The 17,899-nt window shown below is 30.9% G+C and overlaps 1 protein-coding gene and 1 pseudogene across 1 annotated transcript; both read right to left on the bottom strand.

Moving 5' to 3' along the window:
• Positions 1-1,342: 1,342 nt before the first annotated feature.
• LOC117918793 lies at positions 1,343-6,697 on the bottom strand (annotated as a pseudogene).
• Positions 6,698-6,826: 129 nt separating this feature from the next.
• Positions 6,827-12,335, bottom strand: LOC117918792 (N-lysine methyltransferase setd6). Its single transcript, XM_034835686.1, has 5 exons — positions 12,232-12,335; positions 11,768-12,140; positions 10,410-10,606; positions 7,897-8,125; positions 6,827-7,747 (listed from the first exon to the last, which is right to left on the bottom strand). The coding sequence occupies exons 1-5, from the start codon at positions 12,267-12,269 to the stop codon at positions 7,082-7,084; spliced, it is 1,503 nt and encodes a 500-aa protein (XP_034691577.1). The 5' UTR covers positions 12,270-12,335; the 3' UTR covers positions 6,827-7,081.
• Between the last annotated feature and the right edge of the window lie 5,564 nt (positions 12,336-17,899).

The raw sequence follows: 17,899 nt of genomic DNA, 5'->3' as shown, positions 1-17,899 counted from the left end.
AATTATGATTTTATTTGAAACAAAAAATAATTTTACCTTAAGAAAAGACTTTTTATTTTAAAAAAAAAAAAATCATTTGACTTTTATTATTATTTCAAAAAAAAAAAAACTTTGCAATCTTATGGACGGGGAGTTCTAAAAATATATTTATCTAAGATATATCAATTCAAATTTATTTGTTTATTTATTTAAAAAAAAGTTATACAATAAAAAATAAAAATAAAAGGGTTTTAACGTTATGAAAATAATCATTTTTTACTAAGAATATTTCAATTCAATCTTCTTCTTTTTTGAAAGAAAAAATGATTTATTATTTTATTTGGAAGAACTGATCCTTTGCAATTTTATTTAAGAAAAAGAAAAAAAATTCTGGATATTAAAATTCATTGTTTTTTTATTTATTCAAAGGTTTTAAATTTATTTTAAGTAAACATTATAAAAGATATTATTCTCATTTAAAAAAAGAAATTCAAGTTCATTAAAAAGATGATTTCTCCGTTTTATTAAAAAAAATCAATTTTATTTAGAAGGAAGATTTTATATTTTTACTAGGGAAAAAAAAATCTATGGTTTTTTATTTTCTAAAAAGCTTTCAGATTTGCATCTTTTTATGAGAAAATTTTTTTACCATTTCATTAAAAATAACCGCTTGGATTCTATTAAAAACAATCATTTTTTATTTATTATTTTAACCAAAAGACTTTTTCAATTGCAAAAGAGAAAATTTTAATCTTATAAAAAATGATTCAAAATTATTTTGAAAAAATAAAAATAAAAGAGGAATTATCTGTTACCCAAAAAAAAAAGTTTTCAATTTGATTAAAAATGGGGATTTTCTCATATTTTGATTTTACGATAAAAAATTAAATATAATTAAAATCAATAAAAAAAAAAACTTATACATTTTCAAATTATTTATTTTATAAAATAATTAGACAAAAAAAAAGTACAAAAAAAATAAGATATTATTGTAAAATTATAAAGTGAAAGGAGAAGAAAACAAGAAAGAGAAATTAGAACTCAAAGATATCTCCCTTTTATAGGAAGTCACATAGAGATATACGTCAATGGATGATCATCCACACAAGTTCTCAGTTCCCATAATCCGATAAATTTTCATATTTTATAACAGATATAATTAAAATTAGTTAAAAACTTATATATTTTCAAATTATTTAATCTTCACGTAAAAGAATAAAATGAATTAATCCATTTTTTAGTTTTCTTTATTTTCTTTTCTTCTACTATTTTCTCTCTTTTTTTTCTTCTTTTTTCTTTTGGCATTTCCTGATGGAGTTAGTTTTCAAGAACCAAATATACCCATAACATTTGCCCCAAATTCTCGGAGTCCAAACTGAGGTTGAATGAACATCAAGTACAAATACCAACTTATAACAATGACAAATCCAAGAACATGTTTCAATCTTATAATGGTTTACAATATATTAATCATACAAGTAGGGATTCATCAACATGGAATTAAGTAACAGAGTGAGTGGGCACTTATTCTCAAAGGAAGGACTGAAAATCAGCATGGATTGATGATGCAAATTTCAGCTGGCTGCTGTTGTAAACTGGTAAGAGGCATAAGAGAGAGTACCAAAGCTCCAGCTGTGGTGGATGAGTTTGGCCTTTGCATCTTTGCCAGCAGCACCCATGGCTACATGCAAAGGATAGAAGTGGTCTGGCCATGGGTGAGCCTCTCTGGCGTGCGGTGCCTTCTCTTCATAGTGATTCACGTCTTCATATCTTGAACACGAACATGTAAATATAAATGTCAGAAAATGAAACAAAACGAATGACTGCCCTGCCTCAATACACAGGAGCAACTCCATTAACACCATTCTATGTTGCTTAATTCTACTGCAGAGAATAGTATATATATATATATATATATATATAGTAATTGAATTGAATGATTACCTTCCATCAAGGAGAAAAAGTAGTAGAAATATTAAATGATGATGAGGTAGCAATTATTTCATAAAGAAATAAAATATAAAGCATGATGCTTACCTACTTACCTACTAGATGTGACAAGATGGTATGTTCACACGTTTGGATCCCTAAGAAAATATGTAAGTAATATTATTATAATTATCTTCATCCATATTGGTCTATTTATATCCAATCAAAAAATATTGGTCTATTTATAACAATGTTCATGACAATATCGAACTATTTGACTTATTAGATAATCATCATTTATTGTTAAAAACCAAAAATGTTAAACTTAATAGTCATTGAGAGATGTAATTCTTATAAAGTTGAAGGTGGTCATGAATTATCTCATGCAATATAGAGTTAGTGTATCAAGAGATAACCTTAAAAGGTAATTTTGGGTTACATTGACATAAGAATGGCAGTTTTGTGGGCTACTTAGGTAACCCAACCTACCCTACCCCCTATTAGAATGGGTATGAAATATAAAAATCGAGTATGGAATGGGTCCGGGAATATTTTAAAAACCCGAATTGTGTTTGGAACAGGTATGGATTTTATCACAACCTACCCGCCTCGCCCCAAATATTAATTTATGAAATTATCCTTCAATTACTAGTACAAAACTATATATATATATAATATAAAAAAATAAAAAAATAAAAAACTCACTATTTATATACTTCTTTCTTCACATTTGCCTTAATTCCAATGACCCTTTCTTTTTCCTCTAATAAAACCCTATTTCAAGGATCAATGCCACTTCTTCTTCCTCCCTCACGGAAAGACTAAGAAATTAATTCCATGTTGCTCTTGTTTTAGCCTCAATGTCCTAAACTCCTTTGTCGCCGCATCAAACTAGTCATAGGCCACATTGTTCCTATCCACCACTCAATCACACCCATCATTGGCATCTTCGAGCTTCCCCATTCTCTTTATCCTAAATATACGTAACACAATCATCTAAAACATCAACTTGAAGCATTTGTTTGAGAGCACAACTCAAGAAAAACATGAAAGCCTTTGAAGTAGTAGATTTGATGAAGTCTTGATTCAAATATTGACCTTGAGAGGGATCTAAATTCATGGTTGATGTTGACCCATGTTCTCTTTGATTCATTGCTCATTCTATCCTATTGCGAATTGTTCAAATGATTTTTTTCATATTTGGTAGATTATTAGAATATCATTATTTTGCAATGAATTGGATTAATCATACCTAACCAAATTTGACAAAATCCACATTGGATTAATCATACCTAACTAAATTTGACAAAATCCACATTCAAGACAAGGTGGGAATGGGGTTATTAATCCTTTCATCAATGGGGATGGGAACAAATCAACATGTCCCAACACGAGTTTGGAATGGGGATGGGAGACAACAACATAATTGGGATGGGAGTGGGATAGGAGTGCCCCACCATCCCAAACCTAGCTTGTTGTCATCCCTACATTATCCTAGTGTTCCAAGAGATAATTCATGGTCCTTTTTAGCTTCATATTATGATGATGGGAAATTAAAATTCTATAAGAATCACAACTCCCAAAGCTCCGGTAGCCAAATAAAAAATAAATAAAAAACAAATAAACAAAAACTATAGTTTTATCTTATGGATCACTATTATGTAACAAGTCAAATGAAACCGACATTCAACAATATCATTAGAACTTCTATAATAGACAATAAAAATAAAAACATTTACAATAATATTATTAAAGACAATATATCCTTCCGTTATTTGACCTCATTAATTTCTTTAATGAATATTCCTTTTGAAATAGATAATTAATAATGATATTTAATATGTTCTTAACATGTACTTTTGAAAGGAAAAAAAAAACCCTAAATATAAGTACATAAACATAATGTGTAGTCTACCAAAAATACATAAAATTAATTCATATGAATATGAGTAGTGGTAGTAGAGGAATTTGCACTAATTATAGTTAAAATCATGAAAAATAATAATAAATTTAATACTTTTTTTTGTTTAAGTAACCTTTAAAGTTATTATTTTTCATTATATATTAATTTTAATGATAAGATATAAATGTTCTACCTAGTCAAGAATTGTTTAATCCAGAAGCAAATAGAGAATCCCAAAAAAAATTTAAAAACAATAATAATAAAATAAAATCAAAGTGTTAAACTGTTACCACACTTCAAAGCTTTCAATTTCTAAACTCTCCTATAAAGTGCTAAAAAGGTAGTATGGCTTCTAATTTAATATACAAAAAAAAAAAATTACCAGAAACCTTATTCACTCATAATCAGCTATAACTTCAAACAACCTTCTAAAACAATATCAGGATTAAAAATGCCCAAAACAAAACATACATAGGTGTCCTACAAATGAGATTCTCAGCCAAATGGCACATACAAATCCAACAGCAGCACATTGGAAGACACAGTGAATGTTAAATATTCAGACAGAAAAAGTCATTTTGATAACAGCAAACCAGGCTTGGTTTCCTAATAGGCATATGTTAAAAAAATTTCAGTTGTCCAATTTACATCAATGAACAGGTAAAGTGCATTTTTGTAATCTAATCATTGGCAGAGAACAGAATGGCATATATTGCTTGCCCACTTAAATTAATTAGGCAACCCTATGTCCGGAGCTATGGCAGGTTGTTTTTACGTCCTCTTGTGAAGTATATATGCATTAAAAGCACAGAATTATATAGATGAAAAATACAATCATTTAACAATTACCTTCCATCAAAAAGTGCTTCTTTCAGCAAGGTATTGAATTCATATGCCCAAGAAACAGATTCACTTCTAAGACCATGGACACTCAGATTATGAGTAGCACTTCCAGAATCAATGACTAGGACACCTTCCTCCCTGGGAGGGGCCCATGCCTCCCATGTTGTAGTGACAACTTCCATCCCTCTTTGTCTGAATGGAGAACTGGCACACCAAGATATCCGCTTCTGGATACATAAGCATGAAGGGGATCCATGTGCCATGACCTAGCCCATGCTTTTTATCATCATTCACACACTTGAAGCTGGATGCCATGAGCAATTCCTTAACCTGGAGCTCCAGGAGCTTTGGATACTTGAGCTGAAAATAGGAAAGAAAGGGATTAATATGACTAATTCCACCTTACCATCATCCTTCACCCTATGGAATATCACAATTCTCACCCACCATCACTTTTAACAAGCAGGAGAAAGCATATTAAAATAATAAAAGAAGTCTCCACAATCTTCCAGCAATAGAATTAACAACTGGAACAATTTGACGACTGAGTTCTCTGAATTGGGTGGTAAGTAGTGGCAGGGTATCCAGTGTTCAGAGAGAGAGATAGTGGTTAATCATGTCATCAAAAAGAGAGAAGAATAACTTTTGTCAAGTTCCAGCAATACCACATTCTTGGCTTGCAGCCAATCATTATTGTCAAGAAGAGAGACAGAAGAATAACACTTTTCTAATACTTTACTAATAATTCATCCATTCCAGGGTACCAAATCTAGGTTACTATTTTATTTTGATAATTAATCTCTCCTATTTCATGGTATTAAGGAAAATTAGGATTGCATTAGGATTGACCAGCAATTTTTTTAGGCTCATGGACAACAAGCATGCTTCAAACATTATCGTTAAACATCTAGCCAACAAAATGATAGCACAACTTCAGTCTCATGGACGCATCTCTATAAACAAGAAAAAGCCCGTATCACATAGAAACAAGAAATGAACCATCTGGATGGAAACACCATAACATAAAAAGTATATCATGGGTTTCACTATCTCAGAAAAGCTATTCTAAGTTTTAACACTTAGCAATGTCCTAAGTATTCCATGAAAATTAAAAGATGTTGGATCAATAATGCTAAAACATTAAGAATAGAATGAGTTCTCCAAACTGATTCACACAATTTTTCAAAAAATAAAGGAAAAAAAAATTGATAGGCAAAAAGAACAGAAAGAATAGAACCAAAAAAAAAAAATTGGCACAAACCTTATACATGGGTTCGAGTATGCCGTAGAAATCATGGATGGTTTCATTTTGGTGGACCGCATTGACTGGGTTTGTGGATCTTCCAGTGCACAGAAATCACGCAAATGGAAGAGGGTCTCTGGCTCAGTATCTTCTCCTTTCATGACTAGAGGAAGTGACTTGATAGCTGTGAATCGCCATTGATCGGCAGTGTGAGCAATCCGTGTGATATGTAGAAAGCATCCAATTCTAGCATATCTCACAATTCTTCCTTAATATTTTTTTCCCATGGTAAGATGTAATAGAAATTAAAATAATTGAGAGATGAATGGGTTTTAACAACAGAGGCATGTAGCAGAATTCAATTTTAAGTTTCTAACCAGTGGTGGAGCTAAGAAGGGCCCCCACCCTGGAAAAAAAATGAAATAACTGAGATGAATGGACTGCAATAGCAGAATTCAATTCCAACCAATGGCACATCACTTAGAACTGGAGCATGTCAATGAACTGTTAGACAAAAGCATTAATTTAAATAGGTAATATAAGACCAGAAGAGGAAATGCATGTGAATGAAACATTTAACAAAGGTGTTAACATAAATTTGCAGTATAAGACCAGAAGAGGCACATGTCTTATCTCTCATACTAGGGGCTCAATCATAAGCCTCAATGCTATAATGTCTGGCTGAAGATTTAGAAAATCTAAACCATCCGCATGACATCAATTCTCAAATGGGTATTAGTAACAGAAGATATTATGGTAGTCATTTGGGCAATGAATTGGACATCAAATTGCAATATAAATAACAAGAAAAGCCATGAGGTGTTTTCCAGATTACTTTACTTCAAGACAGACGTTTGGAAGTAAGAAATGAACATTTTATGAATGGATTTAAAACTTCTTTGGATCCTGTAACCATGGAACATGGTACCTCAACAAACTTCAATAATATTCCCAGATAGATTATCCAACTTCTAAGGTAACGGGATAATGGGTGTACAGAATAGTAAAGATGTGGAAAAGGTAAAATTTCAACCAAAATCACATAACAAGGCAATGTTTAATCCAGAAAGCATAAAAAAAACTGCATGTCTTTGATGAAATGCCAGCAGATTGCAGCATTGTAGAAACACAAGCAAAGTATGATAGAAATGGAATGAATGCCTTGTTTGAGTCTGTGGTGCATTTCATGTTCTCTTCAACTTCTTCCTTGAAAGAGTTCCCTTTGCAGTTGGGTGTGATTGAGCAGCAGCAGTAGCAGCATAAGTCCTCAGCTTCTTGAGGATCATCCTCTCACTCACACGCAACATCAGAGAATGGTATAACTTCCGATCACTTATGCAACAACTCCTCAATGCATCAATATCATCTACAGAATTTGAACCATATAAGCTCTCCCGAGCATCTGCAAGTGCCAACAGGGCATCACACACACTTTTGGTCAGCAACAATTCCTTGCTTATTTCTGAAGTTTTTCCAAAAGGAATCATGCCCCTTTCCAATGAAATCACCGTTTCATTCAAATTTCCTGCAGTAGATACTATAAGATCCAGCTTATTATATGCTTCCTCTGGCAGTAACATTATGTAAAGCAAAATCAGCAGCTCAATTTCGGGTTCCCCATTAGATGAGATTTCAAAATATTCAGAATTCTGGCTCACACATCCATGGTAATCCAACCTCCTCCACAATGAAAGCCTTCCTCTACTATGCCGACCAGAGAACAAAGCTGAACTCCAATGAAGTACCAGTTCAAGATCAATATTCACTATATCATTCGGATTATCAGGCTCTGTAAATCCATATCTGTGTAGCAATCCAGCATTACCCATAGACCCATATGTATTAAATACCTGACAGGAAAAGAACAAAGAAAATGAGAAACAAAATCAAACATCCCATATGTGGCAATCCAGTATTAGTGGTTGCAAAGCTGGTGTGGACTTCATAAGAAGAAAGGAAGTTAACCAGGGTGAGACATCTGAACAAATAAAATGCTAACCTCATCCCCGGCTTTGACACTTTTCACAATAATTGTTTCCAAAATCATCGAATCACTCCCCAAATATGAAGGGTCTTCCAAGTTACCATCATCGAAAGAATTTTGAGGAAGTGGTTTATTATCACTCATATTGTTGCCCTCATCATTGTTGTCTGTATCATTATCGGAGTCACCATGAGACAATTCAGTGGTAAAGTGTACATTCTCAGCTCCCGTCTTGTGATTAAAGCTGGAATCCATAGAAATCATTTATCAAGGTTAAAAACACAAAAGAAGGAAAGGAATATTGAGGCTAATAAAAAGGAGATATTTTAATATACCACTGGAAAACATAAAAGGACTTTTCATGTTAGCAAGATCACATCCATCTACAAACAGAAAGCTAACTCTGGGGTGAAGATGCTTCTGCGATGTAATTATATGTGTACAGGGCAGATGTGAGCATCACCTAAATTCAATAAAGCAAATAACATCCTTAATCGTGGCATTGAAAAGACAAAGCATCTTGCAAAAACACCCTTAAAGTACTTGCAATACCATGTTTTGCATTTCCATGCAAAAACTAAAAAGAATAATTTTATACTTTTATTTCCTTGTTTCAGTGTGCTTATCTTTAAAGAAACACATGCACAGTGGTACAACCAATCTTCGTTAAGTGGATTGGACTTCAATCAATTATTAAAGCCAACTTCAAAAGAAGAAGAAGCTTTTCCAAAGCAACTTCACATTTGATAGATACTCCAACAAAAACCATATCAAGGCATATGATAAGAAAAAGAGCTTCTCTGCCAAGCTCAGAAAATTTATATAAGGAAGCAAAGAAAAGAAAAGAAAATTATTTATAAAAAAAAAAAAAAAAAAAAACAGCAGCAAATGATACAAAATATGACACAATGTAAAGCATCCTTCCCTTTGAAAAGAGGATTTACAAGAAATAGAATTTCATAGAAACAAAACCCCAGAGGATGCTGCTGTTCAAAGTGAAGAAGTAAACTAGGGATAACAACAATGTACCTTCTGGGTTGAAGGAAATGAATCCAAGATGCAAAAGAATCATTTTTGAGTAAAATTATGCTAGAAAATTATTAGGCTTAATACCAGAAGAGGAATCCAATGGTTTTTCCTTGCCATGTTGCGTCCTCCATCAATCCACCAAGTTTGTCCTGTTCAAAGTTCAACCCCCATCAAGGAGTGGACCAACTTATCATCCCTTGCTGTTCAACCACTAAGATCTAAACATTGAAATTGCTTCTTTTCAAAATTTGATGTCTCATGATCAATGCCACAGAAGATGTTTGCCCCATAATAAGGTTGGCAGGAGCCTTCACTATGCTTCTTAGACACTTGTTGACCCACCAGAACGAGGGAACACAAGAATGTTTGAGGAGAAAATCTCATTTGGATATCATGAAGAAGTGGATTTTTAAAACTAACTTCTCTAGGACAACAATTATCAAGGAGATTGGAGGTCATTCTCCTGCTACATTCCATGCTGACTATTTCACTCCATGGATGCTTCCATTATGAAGCAGTATGGAAATTTTTCTTGTTCTGAAAATTGATCAAGTGATAAATCTAAAGGCTACAAGAATAAATCTCCATTTATAAAATGATTTTGCTAAAATTCAATTCTGTAGAACCCTTAAGAGGAGTGATGCTTTTATTTCCTAGACCTCCTAGTCCTAAATAATCGGTGAACTGCAAGTATGATAAATTTAATACAGTTCCTCTCATCTAGAAGATATCATAAGATGGGACCCTAACATAGTAAATGATGGGTTACACAGAGAAAATAGATTCAAATACACAAATTGAAGAGATCAAGAGACAAGAACATAAACTTGAGAATGATCAAGAAACGGTAAGAGTTTCTGAAAACTAGGCTTCCATCAATGTTACACTGAGCCCTTCTGCTTTAACTATAGCAAGAACTGATCAGTTGAGCATAGAAAGATAGATCCCACCCTCTATGTTGCATGATGACAACTATTATTAATAAATTCATAATATGAGCATGCAATACTACAACCATAAAATAATGCTTTGAAACCAAAATTTTTACATAAGGCTGTCTATCAAAAATGTAACTTCAGTAACAGTGGGAAACAGAAAAGCTTAACCCTGCATAGTTGGACTTGGGTAACTAATGCAAATACTTGGTCAGTGTTTCTTCATGTTGAATTTAGTATAATTTATGCCCAACACAAAAATTAAAATTTCCATGTAAAATAGTCCAATTAAGTACATACATATCAATATATGGTAAACTGCCCCTTGAGGCCTGGCTCAAGTGGTAAAAGGATGGGGAGGGTTTGTTGGAGGTTCCAGGTTCAAGTCCCAATGGGGACAAAAGTTACCTATTAAAATATATATATATATGGTAAACCGTAAACCATACCCACAAAAATAAAAGAATAAAAACAAATCAGATCTATAGTCAATCATGTGAGATTCAAATGACCCAATTAAATGATGGTATACTCATAAAATGGGCAGCAAAGAAAGCAACTTACAGATCAGCCAAAGGAACCATCCCAAACCCATGGTAATCATCTACCTCAAAAGATCGAGATGCAACAAGGCTTTTTGCAGCAATGTACTGTTCAACACCAAAGAAGTCTGGACTGAGCTTTAAAGATGTTGAATCCATAAGGGGTAGAATGTTCTCTTTCCAGTCATCATAAATAAGTGCCTTATCTTCTTTCACTATCTGCCTACAAGTGTACCAAAATAACAAAAGGAGAAGAATTGTTAAACTAAAATGATCATACCCTAAACAAGTGTCAGTAGTAACAGATTGTAAAACAATGCAACGAAAGCAGAAAAGAAGTGGAAAATCAGAAGGCTAAAATCTCATAGGTTGTGCAATGCACTTTTATTTGCACAGTCACCAACTTGAAACTTTAGCTTTCATTACTTCTACAGGGCACAGACTTGTAAATTTTGATGACAAAATTTTCTTGTTTACATAGATGATGATAAATAGCAATGGAAAATTCTCTAGCCTTTATTAATCAACTAAATTCTCTAATCTTCGTTAATCAAATGTACTACCTTAACAATTATTATGTGCATATATCTTGCTAAGAGTTAGTTGACCTTATATACAATGTTGGTTAACCTCCAAAAAGTGAAGCTTTTGAAGCAACCGGTAGCCATGAGGATCGGGGGATTAGAATCCCGTTGTTTGTTTATTCATCCATTTATTAAACCCATATGGTAAAAGAAGATACATGTATAATGGGGATGATAAGTGTCACTCAGTTTTATACACATAGTTGGTCCATTATGGTAAGGAATAATATAACAAGGTATCATAACTTTAGATCAGATATCTTTATCTATTTATTTCCCCATTTGTTGAACCAATATGTGAAAGGAGACCACCATTGAGGTAGGGCATTCAGTCCTAGTCAGTACCATATGGCATACAGATAGCTTATGTGGGAGTTTAACATAGTGGGTGGTTGAGTTTCACTTTATAGAGATATTGGGTTTGAATATCTTCATTTATTCATTCCTGCATTTGTGGAGGAGGCCACATTTAAGGAGGGCATCAAGTAGCGCCCATCTCTCTACACATTGTTGATCCGTTATACAAAAGCTTAAACCTTTTGAGGTAAGTCGTGGTTAATGCAACATCAAAATTTCAATACCTAGATATCTTACCTTCGAAAGTGATTCTAGTAGAAATGCCTTTAATCTGTAACCCTTTTTGTCCAGAAATGATTTTAAGAAGAATCTATTAGTGTTATGACTAAAAAAGTGTGATTTTCACTTCTAACCCTCCCACGAAGTCAATACCATAAACCTACATCTGAATCCAACGTCAAAATTACAACCAGAACACAAACGACTCAACAAATCTCACCTTGTGGATCTCGGTACCAGAAAGAAGTGAATCAACCTCATCGAGGCTCCAGACCAACGGCAACGACTCCGAATTCGGCAAGAGATGAAGATAGGGAGCCCAGGGAGAGGCATGGCCCAAGCTAATCTCATACATTAGGGCAAAAGAGAGCCCCAGAGGACCCTCAAAACCATACTCTTCAATGATGTCCTTAGCACCAGAGGTCTTGACAGTGAGGCACGAGTCCTTGGGAATGGTGGCCACAACATCGCCCTCCTCCAGGTCGCATTTGGCGTACACGGAGATGCCCTGGTCGAGGGAATGCGTGATTTCTAGGGCGTCGCTGCAGTCTATGCCCTGTGACTTCATCCATCTCTTGAATGCCCTCAATCGCCTGTTAAATAGCTTCAGATTTAGCTAAAAGGGACCGATATTATCATATTATTATCAGAAGAAAGGAGAGAAGAGAAGGGAAGAGAAAATGCCTTGCAATAGTGGTGGTGGTGGACGCCGTGGCCGCCATGACAACGCAGCAACGCTGTGTTCCGCCAGGACTCTGCCGTCACTCCTCTTGGGAAGCCTTGGGGTTTAGGGTTTACGATGATACACAACTTTTTATTTTTTTTAATGTCCTTTTGCCGCACATTAAAAAATCAAATTTAATACATTTGATTAATAATAACATTTTTTCATCAAACCTTTCTAATTTCAATTTTTTTTCACTTTTTTATCTTTCCATATTTTAATTATTTATAAAAGCTTTAAACACAAAATAATTATATAACAAACCATTAATGACAATAAGTTTAGAGATTTAAAAAATAAGATTTTCTATATTCATACTAAACAAAATATTTATTTATTCTTATCACATGTAGTTTAAATAAAAATATTTTTATCATATTATTATAAATTTTTGTTTGATTAAAATGTTTACATTTTTTTTATATAAAATAAAACAGTTTGACCATGATTCTAATTTTTTGTGCACCCCTAATTTATTTAAATTGTGCATCTTTGCTCATTCAAATTGCATAATTACACACACATACCCCAATTGTACACCATGGTTTTAACCTTTTGCTTGGTTAAAATTTTTAGAACCACTTGTTTACCTACTCACATCTATTGTGACAGAGATTAAAATACCTCGTATCTAACACTTGAAAATAAGGTACTGCTTTTATTAAAAAAAAAAGTAACATTGTTGTATAAAGAGAGTATCATGATATATAAAGAAAGTACTATTGGTGTACAGAGAAAGTACCATTGATATCTATAAGATGTATCACATCTAAAGAATGATACATCACCCTTCTTTGGGTTATGGATGAGGTTAGAACCATGGTCAAATTTTTATTTTATTTTAATAAGAAAATTAACATTTTAACTTTGCAAAAGGTTAAAATCATTGTTATGTTAAAACCATAAGCAAAAAAAATTAAAATCATGATCATTAATTCTTATTTTCACATAAAAAAAAATTTAATTTTAAAATAATATAATAATAAAATAATATGATAAAAATGGTTTTATTCAATTTATATGTGATAAGAATAAATAAATATTTTGTTTAGTATGGCTATAGAAAATCTTATCTCCTAAACCTCTAAATTGATTTTCATTAATGATTTATCATATGATTATTTTGTGTTTAAAACTTTTATAGATAATTAAAAGATGAAAAGATGAAAAAGTGAAAAAAAAATGAAATAAAAAAAGGTTTGATGAGAAAATGTGTAACCAACATTAAATAAAATAAAAAATAAAAATAAAAAGTGAAGAAGGTGAGGTATACGGAAGTTGTGTTTGCAGTCAGCTATTTGAAAGTAATATGACAATCAAGCTCTAATAAGCTAAAATATGAGATTTGATTGTCAAAGGATAAAATGTTATCTTTCTCGTTATTTGCTAACTCCATTTTATATTCCTAAATTGCCCAAAACAAGAAAGGTGAACCAATTGAGCACACTCTAAATAATCACATAATAACATGCTCTAAAGGTCACAAATGAAATAAGTAATGTTCACAATTAAAGTTCTAAGGTTTCAAACAAGTAGTACCCAAGTTTAACTAAGGTAGTACCTAACCTCTATTAAAGTAGTATCTAAGGTACATTAAGGTAGTACCTAAGGGCTATTAAGGTACTACCTAAGGTAAAGTTTCTAAAATAACAATGTTATTTGCAACCGGATATGTTGTAAGCTCCATTTGAGTTCAATGCGACTTGTAGGTCATATGGTTATTTAGGAATAATATGATTTCCACAACCCAACACAAAAGTTAAAGTCCATCAACGACTCCAAAATTGTTGATGTGTTCCATTTCAAACAAATGAACTAAATAACAATAAATATAAATTATTTACCTTCAAATTTCAATTTAGGGTTAGGGCAAAATGCGACTCAATGATAGGAAGAAATATTTTGTTAACGAAGCCAATATTTTGGATTTCAGTTTTTTGTTCGGGTACGAGCTATTGTAGTAGATTCACAATCATAGATGCGCCTCTTGAAATCATCTTTTACCCGGACATTCTTAAGATGGAATGCTCCATTTTGTTGCACTTTTATGTGGACAAGAGAGAAACATGCAGGTTGGACTTGTGGATTAATGGTTTTTTTCTCTCAAATGAGACAAATATTGGGAAATTTTAGATGGGTCTCGGGATTGCGTGGATGATGAAGCCGAGAGAGAGAGAGAGAGAGAGATATGCTCCCGAATCAAAGAGAATAAAGGTTTCAGATTAGAGAAATAACAACCGGTTATCAAGTCAAGTGGTTTTTCATAGGTTTCAAATTCAGATTTTTCTATTTTTTAAATTTTCAATCTCTATTGTGACATGGTTATTGGTATGGAGACAAGGTTGCAACTGACATGGAGGCATGGAAGGGCAATCTAGGAGTATAAAATGGAGTCAGCAAAAAATACACGAGAAAGATAATATTTTCTCTTTTGACAGTCAAATCTCATATTTCAATTTATTGGAGTTTGATTGTCATATTACTTTCAAATAGTTGGTTGCAAACACAACTTTCCCATGAAAAAAACTAACATGATAAGTACACTTGCACTTGTCATGTCAAAATTAAGAAAAAAAATAATAATAATAATGCGAGGAGTTGTTGACATAAGTAAGGGTAGTCTTGGAAGTGTGGGGAAGAACAATGTTTCAATGCATGATTTGGGGATTATTTCCCCTGCAATGTACTCTACATGAAACTTATTTTTTTTCATGTTTTCAATTCATCTATATTTTATGAATAGTGCACATTTACACCCGTTAACTATTTGGTATAATAACTTGAAATTGGACTTGGTGCCATCCCGGGATCATGACTCCAAATTGCTTGATATAACGTTTTTGCATAGGTTTGGGGTTTTATAATGAGAAAGTCATGTAAGTCTAAAAAATGGTTAAATAAAGACAAGTTAGTTTTTATAATAAGGTTTGAATTAGAAGTTCTGATTAAATTAAAATGATTTTGAAAGAATTTAAAATTGAGAATTAAAAAAAATATTTCCAAATAATAAAAATAAATTCTAAAGGAATTTTAAATAGAAAAATTTTCCAAATCTTTTATAATTTAAAATATGAAATCTTTCCAAATCCTTTTAAAACTCTTAACTTTCTAAATCATTTATAATAAAATATGATTTCTAAACTGATTTTCACTTTATTAGGTTTATTTATATATACCCTGCCTAAATGTGTGTGTGTTTTTTTAATACATTGAGAGAGATTCGACCTAATTTGCCTTACTATTCTCAATCTCCCAAAAAAGATTCACATTGTTAAATCTTGGGTTGTTTGAAAACATGTATAATTTCAGCGTGATATGTATTCATTAAAGTAATTAACGTGTCGCAAATGTAGATTAAGTTGTAAGTGTCGAAAAGTAAAGTCTTTAAGATAAAACAGTCAGGTAAATCTATATGACTTGATCTCATATAGTGGATTTGTTTTATTATTTTAGTATTTTAATTATGTTAATTATTATTACACACATTTTTTAGAGTGCGTTTTGTAGTAATTATATAAAATATTTTTAGTATTTCTAATAGTGAAAATTTTCATATTTTAGATATTATAAATATTTAAAATGTTTCATATAATCACTACAAAATGCATTCTAAAATTGGGTTAATAAATTTTACTCCTCTATGTGTTACCCTACTGGCAATTGATTTTTTAGGTTGGACATAGGGCACTCATGAGCAAAGAATTGGGTTTTTATATATATATATATATATATATATATCCTATTTTTAAGTGTTAAAAATGAAATTAAAACAATAGAGAAAAAAAGAAAGAAAAATAAAAATATATTTAAAGTGAATAAATTATTTTTATATACTTCTTTAAACTTATTTCATTTATTTATTTTTATATAAAAATCAAATAATTTAAAAATATATTAGTTTATTACTAATTTTAATTATATTTGAATTGATTTTATATTTTTCATAATATATTATACATTAGATAATAATTTTGTTTAATATTTTTTCCTCAATAGTATAATGAAAATAATGAATAATGCTAACAATAATTATATAAGGAAGGACATGTTAATAATAATAATAATAATAATAATAATAATTGTTATATAAATTAAGGGTAGTAGTTGAATGAGATTTGGAAAAATATTAATGACATGGATCTGGAAATAGTGAAAGGACATAAATTTAAATCAGAGCTCAAAATAATAAATTAATTATAAAAAAAAAAAAAGAGAGAGATAAGGAAATTTTAAATATTAGTGAGAAAATTAGTGACGTATTTGAAAAAAGGAAAAAAAAAAAGAAGTCACATTCTACCTTTGGGTAGCATAAATCTAGAGAATGGAGGCAATCCCGATTTCACATATGGGTTTTAACTTTGAGAAATAGGAAATAATTATATAAAATTATTTTAATTTTAAAGAAGATGTATTTGAAATAATAATGTTGGTGGGATACACTTATTGTTTTTTATTTTTAAAATTAGAAAATAATAGTATTTTTGTATATAACAAATATGAATTTATCTTATTTTCTTAATTATTTTTAAATTTTCTAAAATTTGAAATAGTACCATTTTTTTTTTTAATATTTCAATTTTAAAAAATTATTTTTTTAAATTAAGTCTTTAACAGTTCCTATATTTTAATTAAAAAAAATCATCTTAATGGTAGATGAATCCATATCAATAAAATTTATAAAATAGGATTGATTTTTCAAACTTCAATGCCCTAGGAAATAAGGATATAACATGTGGTAGTAAACAAATCGATATCAATAAAAAAGACTAGGATACCACACCGACGGATAGATGTCCTTTAAGGTCATGCTTGGTACAAAGCAAAAATAGACATTTTGTTCATTTTCTCATGTCCATTTTATCATCTATTCCTATGTTTAGATAATTTAAATGACGATAAAAATGAAATAAAATCTTTCTCCTAAGTAATATTTCAATTGTTCATCGTGATGAGGTATTTTGGATAGAAAATGATATAAGATATTTTAAATTACTATTTTACCTTTATATTTTTATAACTTTTTATAGTTAATTTTTATTTATTAAGTAAATATAATATTTCTTAATCTTATTATTTAACCAAAAATAAATGATGTTTTTTCAAAATAATATATATATATATATATTTAACTATGTGTAATAAATTTATTTATTTTTTCATTCTCATTTCTATTATTACCAAATATTGAAATGGAAACAAATAATCATTTTAATCTTATGCTCCTTATGTGTATTCAAATACAAAAATTAGAATAATTAAATTCATTATGATTCAAGGAAAAATGAGAATAAATATAAAATATTTATTTCCAATCCCCATTCCTATGTACCAAATAGGATGTTAATTTTTCAGTAATTTAAAGAAATATTAAATTGAATTGATGCTGGTCGCCTTAGAAATTAGCAAAGTTATTTTCCAAATGTGATCAAACTAACGATGTTATTTTTCATGTGATAAGGTTATTAATTGAATGAAGTTAAAACATGAAATCATGTAGCCTTCTTCGATCCTCGGGTTACTTTTATGATACCTAATTGTGCGATGAACCAAAAAGTATAATAATAGTGAAATACTTTAATGGAGCCCACACATGGCAATAACAATAATATAATAAGTATAATTGAATAA

The sequence above is a fragment of the Vitis riparia genome, chromosome 7 (assembly GCF_004353265.1).
Source record: "Vitis riparia cultivar Riparia Gloire de Montpellier isolate 1030 chromosome 7, EGFV_Vit.rip_1.0, whole genome shotgun sequence".
Classification (NCBI taxonomy): Eukaryota; Viridiplantae; Streptophyta; class Magnoliopsida; order Vitales; family Vitaceae; genus Vitis; species Vitis riparia.
The sequence above is the reverse complement of the archived record's forward strand: the minus strand, read 5'-3'. Positions and strand labels throughout refer to the sequence as shown.

Excerpts from the sequence above, each read along its gene's own strand:
- LOC117918792 (XM_034835686.1), bottom strand. The coding sequence starts at position 12,269 with ATGGCGGCCACGGCGTCCACCACCACCACTATTGCAAG. Across the intron at positions 10,607-11,767 it reads CTGGTACCGAGATCCACAAG|ATAGTGAAAGAAGATAAGGC; the intron begins GTGAGATTTGTT and ends ACTTGTAGGCAG. Across the intron at positions 8,126-10,409 it reads ATGGTTCCTTTGGCTGATCT|CTTTAATCACAAGACGGGAG; the intron begins GTAAGTTGCTTT and ends TATGGATTCCAG.